This window comes from Melanaphis sacchari, unplaced genomic scaffold (assembly GCF_002803265.2).
Source record: "Melanaphis sacchari strain LSU unplaced genomic scaffold, SCAv2.0 Contig1491_pilon_pilon, whole genome shotgun sequence".
NCBI lineage: Eukaryota > Metazoa > Arthropoda > Insecta > Hemiptera > Aphididae > Melanaphis > Melanaphis sacchari.
Window position 1 is genome coordinate 802 of NW_020270650.1, and position 8,984 is coordinate 9,785.

At 30.2% G+C, this 8,984-nt stretch overlaps 1 protein-coding gene across 1 annotated transcript; it reads right to left on the minus strand.

Annotated features, from left to right (window-relative positions):
* Positions 1-1,622: 1,622 nt before the first annotated feature.
* Positions 1,623-5,458, minus strand: LOC112591933. Its single transcript, XM_025335886.1, has 10 exons — positions 5,317-5,458; positions 4,308-4,378; positions 3,489-3,702; positions 3,174-3,293; positions 2,960-3,010; positions 2,787-2,866; positions 2,594-2,657; positions 2,258-2,511; positions 2,029-2,197; positions 1,623-1,750 (listed from the first exon to the last, which is right to left on the minus strand). The coding sequence occupies exons 1-10, from the start codon at positions 5,456-5,458 to the stop codon at positions 1,623-1,625; spliced, it is 1,293 nt and encodes a 430-aa protein (XP_025191671.1).
* Positions 5,459-8,984: the final 3,526 nt, after the last annotated feature.

Consider the following 8,984-nt stretch of genomic DNA (forward strand, 5'->3'; position numbering starts at 1 on the left):
TTCAATAGCCTTCCGGTATTCTACATCATCAGTATTACATGGCAATGAGCTAGAACTCTGATGGCTTTGTAATATGACATAACATTTCAAATGGTTATTAATACCTTCACCACTTGTCTGTCACAATCTTATATCTCTTTCCTCTTTAAAATTCAATTAAGCGTTTATTAACACCTAAACATATTAATGCATGTAGTCTAAATTATTATATTTAGATTATGTTTATGGGTAACTTTAATAAGGGAATCACCTTTAGTACTCTCATTACTGATTTCTAAAAGTTTCGTTTGTTCTTAATGAACATTTGTCTAATCAAACTAACTACACGATGTTCTATATAATCACCTCTGAATACATAAGTACATCAAAATATAAATTTAGTTTTGGCAGTTAGTAAAACTCTTGAAGGCATCACAGCTATATATTAGAATTTGTGGAGTTATTAAGTTCATTTACATTTAAACCTTAATTGAATAGTCTAGAATCAGTAATAATGGTTTAAAAATTATTAGATTAGTTGTGTTTTACTTTATATGAATACTCTGATTAGAGCATTGTGGGTAATTCTTTGAAATTTAAAAACAAAACCAATTATAGATATAATTATTGACTCACTACTTTTAGCTATTGGCAGACCGTAATGTTAATTCAATTATTTTAAAATATTATCACTGTTGATATTTAATAAAATACTTATTTTAAAGAACAACATTAATGAACTTAACCATTATATAAGAACATTTGATAAGAAGATCATTTAGATTTAGGAGTATTCATTAAATGTTCGAATATCTTTGTACTTTCATTCTCTTCATAGTTATAAGTGAGTTGCACCATTATGAAGAAATTTGAATATCAGTATCCAATTAAACGAGTATTAAAATTACTCATCATGATATTAAGTTTGATCAAATTGTAGGATAACATATTAGTAACATTTCAGTTTTCAGGAAATTACATTGATTCTCAAGGTTAATATTGTATTCATATATAATATATATTATCATTATTAATGGTAATCTTATCATTTATAGATGGTGCTTTAGTTAGTCTCTTGAAGCGGTTTATAGATCTATTAGGCGTCACACTGTTTCGAGTACGTTGTTTTGAGCGTAACATTATTTTCCGCTGTGATTTTAATTCTTCTAGAACGAAAGATATTAATTATTCGACATTAGCCTGGAAACACATCAAATCGTATTGTTTAAATAAATACTTTAAATTGATTTAAAATTGGCTCTACAAATCTTTTTGGGTCATAAAACATTTATATAACAAATCAGCTTAGTGAAAAGAAAAATTCAATTTGTATACATCTGTAACACATTTTAATAATTAAGTATATTCATTACAGTCATGAGAAAATATTAAGCTAGATTTAAAATTTTAAGAATTATAAAATGGTTTACTACCTAAATCAATATTTAATTTCTTGTTTTGCTTAAGAATAAATACACATATAATGCATTTGATCATCAAAATAATGTAAGTAAAATTTAAATAAAAATAACTTTTATTGAAATATATAAAAATACTGAGCAAAAATTAATATCTGAGGCTTAATAGAAAATATAATATAAAAAAAAAAATCAGTTAATTCGATTTTAGAACTACTTATGGTATTATTGTAATTTGTTATTTCTAATTTGAAAACTTTTGAATCTTGTATTTGCAGTCCTTAATTGTTCGGTTATTTCTTTTTCAAACTGCGAATCATTAAAAAGAGTCGAAGAACATTCTTGGATGACCTCTAATAATTAAGAAGAAATATTTAACTTATAAGTTTATAACTAATAAATTAATATCAGATACACAATAACAATGTTTATCAAATTATATACCTCTACATAAAAATTAGTTTCTCAATATAAATTTAGTTAATTTAGATGTAATATTATTAATAAAGAGTAAAAAATAAAATAATAAACATTTGCATTTAAAAATATAGATATATTTTGAGTTTAGGAAGGTATATTATTTGTATAGAAATTTAAACATTGTTATTGTAAATTGTTAATTTATTATTACTTTTCACTATTTTAATAAGTTTAGTTTCTTTTAACTTAGTCATATCTTTCACCCATCCACGACCAGTCCATGAAATATGTACACAGTACTCATCAGTAAACAATTTACTCATGACTCTTTTTACATGATTTGCAGCACAATTTCCGCCTATACTCTTTATAAATGATTCCTTGAAAATAAATTTAAGAATTAAACTAAAATTATTTGATTTAAAAAGTTTTTGTATTACCAGTTTGAGAACAAATTCAGTTTCATTGTTTATAAGGTTCTCTATTACTAATAATTCCTCAGAATTTTTTAGAGGAAAATAACCCAAAAAATTAGGATCAATGTATACAGTTGGATTAATATTTTGAGATGTATTTTTTAAATTGGCTTCTATTAGTTCAATTTTAGCTAATATGCGATTTAACATCAGATCTGTTGCAGTTTGTCCTTGTAAGATAATAATTTTAAGTTTCTCTAATCTATCTTCTTTAAAACCTAATCCAACCATAATACAAATAAAAGTATTAAAATTATTATTTTTTAACATTAAATTAAATTTAAGTTGATGTAAAGTTACCATAAGTAGTATTAAGAGTGTTATTTGATAGCTGTTGCTGTTGTGTATTTTGTGTATTTATAGACTGTATGAATTTAAAATATAATTATAATTTGGTTTATGTTAAAGAAGAGGTATGTATTTTAATTAATTAATAAATTTTCTGTATGAGATGTGTAAAATACACTTATATGATAAAAAATTTAAAAATTACTTGTAGATTTTGAGTAGGAGGTTGGTAAACTGAATGATCATATGGTTGATATGCTGAAGTTGATGGGTTATTCATTTCATCTGTTAATGAATGGTATGTTTCGGTCATTGGTGATTATTTCTGTGAATGTACAACTGATTGTAGTTCTGTATAATAGGTATTATGTTCATTACTGGGTAACTTTGATGCAGAACTAGATGCAGGAGTTATACAGTATCCAAGATCTAAATTTAATAATTTCAAACATGATTTAGTGTTGTAGATTATACTATATGGTCATCATTCATCAATTATAGTATTATAGTATCATGTATTTACTCAATACTAAATAATATAGAAATATGCAATAAAACACAATTAATTAAAAATGCACATTTAGATAATTACCTTCATCACTATTATTATCTGATACATCAATTATTGTACGTTTACGTTTTGGCATAATTTGAACCTCTTCACTTTCTGACTCTTTTTCAACTCTAGTATGCCAGGCTAGCTTGAAATTACCTAAATTATAAGTAAACTTTAAATTATAAAAATGACAAAAATCTCGACAACAATAGAAATCTAGTAATTTAGGAATATATGTAAAATAAATGTACTAAATACAATTTTTTAAATATTACACACTGGCTATTAACTACAATATTTTGAAAGCTAAGAGTAATAAATATAAACTACAAAATAATTTATTTTACATACCATATGTTTTATTACCACCGATAACTTTTATTGCATATTTCAACCAAGTAGGTTCTGGATCCAAAGCATTTTTAATTTCTGAGCTTGTTACTCTACCAAGTGGCCAACAACAAAACTGTACTGTACTATTCGATAGATTATTTGAATCATTTTGGACAAGCCACTTTGTTGGCACTACACTGTAATCTTTGGAGTCCAAAAATATCACAATAACCTAATTTACTTTATTCTAAAATGGAAAAAAAATAATTAAGTATCTACCAATGTTGAGAAAAGTTGAATCAACAACTATAGATTGTTGTCTATTGGTACACAATAAAATTTTTGTATTAATTTAAGTATTTAGTCATTTAGGTACCTAGGTACTCTTAAATATTAAAAAGAGTAAAGTTAGTTAAATAAAGTTAGTTAAATAGGTAGTATGCCATTATTTAAGGAATAACTTAATTATTATAAAAATAATATGAACATAGCCATGTAGGTAACTATCTATAAATTATATTAGTAATAGTGATTATCTTTTTCAAATGGAATGCTTTTCAGAAGGTTTTAATTAAAAATTTCAGGAAAAATTCTATTTTAATAATAATCACATTCATCATTGTTGTACATGAAATCATATTGAAATATGTTACATTTGAAGCACAACCAATTGGCCAATGCAAATTTATTTTATCACTTGTCATAGTACAGAAACTACAAAAGTACAAAATATTGGAAACCTAACATAAGAATGAGGACCAAAAGTCGTAGGTACTTTCTATTTTATACTCATAAGTCGTAGTGATATTAATTTTGGTACAAAACAATGAGTCTTACCTTTCTAGTAGCCATGGTCCATGGAATATTATTAATTATACTGTGATGAGTGATGCCTGACGAATGTGACACTGTTAATAATCGGAAACACAAAATATTCAATAAAATTCAAGACACTGTTAGGTAAAAAACAAAAATGTAAACTGAACACGAAAAAAAAACACGGTGTAGATCGTATGAATCGCTGAGTGACGACGATACGAATGACAATATTTACAATTGACTTTTCGGTAATCGGTATAAGTCGATACGTGTTATGGCTGTTGAACGTTGTACTCGTAGGATAAACGATCTCCAGATATTCATAAAATAACAAAGGTTATATAACCATGTTTCTGAGTATTCACCACGTTATAGCAAAACAACTATTGTTTATCTTTCTATATATAATATTATATATTATATTAATTATTATTGTAACTATTTTTATATAATATTGGCTTATAAATTAAAAATAAAATCAATATCGATTATCGGTGCATAAACAATAATAACTATTATGTGACGTGTTTTACTATAAACATTAAAATAACATAATATTAATGTATTTATAAATAGGAATACACACATTTTATGAATGTTTATTTATTGTAATAAATATAATTGTTTGTTTTTAACAAATATATTACGTACATTAAACGTGTTTACAATTATGTTTTTAATGTGACTTAAAGTTAACATTTTAAGAATGTTGAAGAACATAAATTGCACAGTGGGTGGTCACCCTCAGCAACGTTTTCACGGACTGTCCCTCAGGCGCAGACGAGTGTCACTGGTTTGTTTGATCGACGGGCGAAGTCCGACGGCTTCGGCCGCGGGAGCGACGGTCAACGGCGAGCGGCTAGTGCGCGTGGACGGCGCAGACGAGACGACTCTGACGTCGGATAGCGGAAACCGAAACGCACGGGGAAAACGGCGAGATATGATGCCGCAGAATCGGCGAGACAACCGGAAGGCGCGACTCGACCGACGGGATCGCCGAGGGACGAAAAAAAGAGTCAGAGCGTACTCTCCATAGATTTCGTCCCGACATCTGGTCGGCAGCCAAGTCTGCCGCATCCAGTGGTAGCCGGAATCGCGGGCCGCCTGATCATGCAGGAACCACAAGTTCCCGCGAGTCCTACAGCGGCGCTAACGTCCGCATTACTCATATCGCCCACTTACCCCTTGACAAAGTCTCCGCCGCCATCGCCACGTCGTCGATACCTACTACGGTCGAGGTGGAATCGCTGCCCGCGCCGGTACTGCGACTAACTGCCGTGTCGCTGTCGTCATCCGTCTTTAACACGACCAAAGAAACCGGACGTCCACCGAGCCGCTAGTGTCAATCGCGTCAGCTACCAAATATTCGACGCCCGCGAGCCCGTCGCGCCTAGAGTGTCCGGAAAAGGTGCTTGTGGGTGGCTTACCGCCGGGCACCGCCCGTGTTCTTTCTCGTATCGCTCATATCCTTTTGCCGCCGTCGTCCTGTCCAAGCCTCTGCCAACACGAACGGCGAGGAGCGGGTTTCAGTATGGTGACACCCGATTTAAGACAGCTGACCAGCTCACCAAACAAATTCTGTACCTTTTGTTTAGGTTTCTTTGGCCAGCTTCACATCTTCCGCGATTACGTCACCCTCCGGTACGCCACCGCAAATTACGGCAGTCGTTCCTTGTTCGAGAATAGGTATCTCGACCGACTGCGCAATGATTATTTTCAACGGCTCTTCTCCGTTGGATAACGGATCTTCGTCGCTGCACACAAGCGTTAATAAGTCTTCGACAATTAGGTCCATGGATTCTTCGGTTGAAGTAGTATTTAATATGTTATCTATGAGGTCTTCAATAATGTGCTTACAAATATCATCAATATCATTGGTAAGTTCGGACATGGTCAGTAAATTGTTAAAATTCTATTGAAAATATAATGTGCGTTGTGTAGGGCGCTAACAACACAATTACTGAGCATAACACTCGTCAAGATAAAATAAATTCAATAACATACAATACAATTCGAATATATTATAGACTAATACAAAAAAATGAAATTGCGAACTGCTATAAGTGCAATATTATAATACAACCATTGATTAAATATACATAGATGGCCCATAGCTATACGCAATATGGAAACCCGTTAATTGGTACGGATTATGTGACTATAGAAAGCATTGGTAAAAACTAAATTGTACACAATACACAAACCAGTAGAATAAAAATAAACCGCGATAAGAAGAATTCCAAGCATATAAATTAAATTGAATATTGTTATTTAATAAATCCACAGAATATTACATATATATTTAATCAATGCTAAACCGAATGGCTAATCATATTATTTTCAAATAATAATTATTCAAAAGCAACTCAAGCACACTAAGGAACATTATTGATTTATTTTATATTTAATCAATGATACAACGGAAGAAAGACGACGTCATGACGCGCACGCCACGGAGCATCGTTATAAATATAATTAATTATATTAACTTAATTACAAAAGAATAATAATAATAATATATTAATAATAATAATAATAATAATAGTAATAACAGATGTAGCCGCTATCACTTATTACTACAGTTGGGAGATGGTAGAGTTTTGTTTGGAATCAGAATCAGTAATGAATTACAATACTATTCGACTACGAGAGGATTGAAAATCTCCTTGGCGAAAAATCTGCTTAAAGCTTCTCCAAGCCGCTGCAAATCGCCGACGTTATTAGAAAACTACTCATTTCAATTTCCTTATTTAGAGAAATCTACAAACGTTAAAAATAAATTAACTGTTAAAAATAAATTGTACATTTCAAAAGGTATACTGATCCAAAAATGATTATAGATAAAATGGAAATGATTGTCGTAATACTATATTTATTACATTTTGTGTACAATTTTTAAGTATAGACTTTTCTGTAAGTGTAAATTTTAAGAAAATGTATTTATTATTCGTCAAAGTAATCTCGAAAAATCTTACATCCGAATGATCTTTCTCTCAATAATTTTAGGTGCGATGTAAACTCTCCCTATGGCACACTCTCTGTCTACTCCAGTACTTACCTAACGAAAGGTGTATTACTTCAGGATTATTCTCTACTTCTTCTAAATGTAAAATCTCTCCTGGCTCTAGTAAAATCATAAAATAAATTTAATATAATCTGAGTTTCTTTTAAAAAGCTAATAATAATAATAATAATATATACAAATACAAAATATATCGTTAATATGTTAAAATCATTATTTTGATAATAAAACATATTCAGATTTTAAAAGTTATAATCTATTTTTCTTTAATCACCATATTTTTGGGATATATTTTTCTTATTTCTTTATAAATATTTTTATTCTGATTTATTTAATTTTGCTAACTTTAATTTAATCGTATGATTCAGTTTGAAATTCATTTAAACAACTGGAGAGCTATATACTTCTACAGGTAAGCACTATAATGACTCAGTGAGAGTTTACACATTTACTAGTAAACATAATATTAACCCGGGAGAGTTTACCACCGCCTTCATTTTAGGATTAACAATACTTTACCGTATACTTTTATATATATTATTAATAAGACTAATAATAAGGCTAACGGATACCTAGTGTCTATCTAAAATAACTTATAGAGACGAGCTGAGATAACAAGACTCCGGGGTAATTTATTTTTGTGTATTAGTAATATCAGCATATATTAATTTAAATATTAATAAATATAAAATTTTGAGATAATATATATTTACCCAATAAATACAACTTTAGATATCATGGTGTTGTTTCAAATGGCTATACTGATTTTCATGTCAGTAATATGACCATACAGTTATCATCAACCATCATAAAATACATTTAACAAAATAACTCTCATTTTAATATGTAAAGAAAAAATGATTTTGACCATGACCATATTGGTTGTAAAAATATTACACTTAGGTAATATACACAGCAGCTTAATATTTAAATTATACAAGCAAACAATAACCATGATAATAATAAGTACTAATGGTCGTTGTAAAATATAAAATAATATTGATCATCAAATTTCTGTTAAGAAAAAGCAGTACGTTAAATTTGATGAAATTAAATCGAAAGAGATACAATATTATATTTCAAAAAGAATTACTGTATATAAAACGGGCACGGTAGTAGAAAATTTTCATTAAACTAAAACGAAAGATAAACAACAAATGGGTTTAAAAGCCGATAAGTATAGAACATATTGGGTTGCTAGTAATAAAAATATTGCATGTCGCAAGCAGATTTTCTCTTGTTGTTGAATAGTATTTCAATTCATTAGCGATTTTGATACAAACAAACCTATACTATCTCCTCGCGCTCATTTTATTACATAGAAACTAATGACATAACATGTCCGAGCTTCCCAACGATGATAATACTGTTTTGTAAGAATATTATTGAAGGCCTCTTAGACAAAATAATATTTCATGCTACGGCACCGAAGAATCGATGGACGAAATTGGAAGACGTGATCAACGAATTAGTAACGCCAGTGCAGCGACGAAAAGCCGACGAAGGAAATAATTGCGCAGTCGGTCGAGAGACTCGCAGTTCTCGAACAAGGAACGACGGCCGTAGTTTCATGGTGGACCGACGGAGACGTGATCGCGCCAAAGGATTGAGAGGTGGAACCTAGGTACTGTCGCTTGGTGAACTGCGGGTGCCACTCACTAAAGCCTGCCCGC

What these genes read in the sequence shown, in the direction of transcription:
- LOC112591933 (XM_025335886.1), bottom strand. Translation starts at nt 5,458, where the DNA reads ATGAGTAATGCGGACGTTAGCGCCGCTGTAGGACTCGCGGGAACTTGT. An exon ending in CGGGACGAAATCTATGGAGA is followed by an intron (nt 4,379 to 5,316) that starts GTACGCTCTGAC and finishes GATTATTAACAG; the next exon opens with TGTCACATTCGTCAGGCATC. An exon ending in CTCCTACTCAAAATCTACAA is followed by an intron (nt 2,658 to 2,786) that starts GTAATTTTTAAA and finishes AAATTCATACAG; the next exon opens with TCTATAAATACACAAAATAC.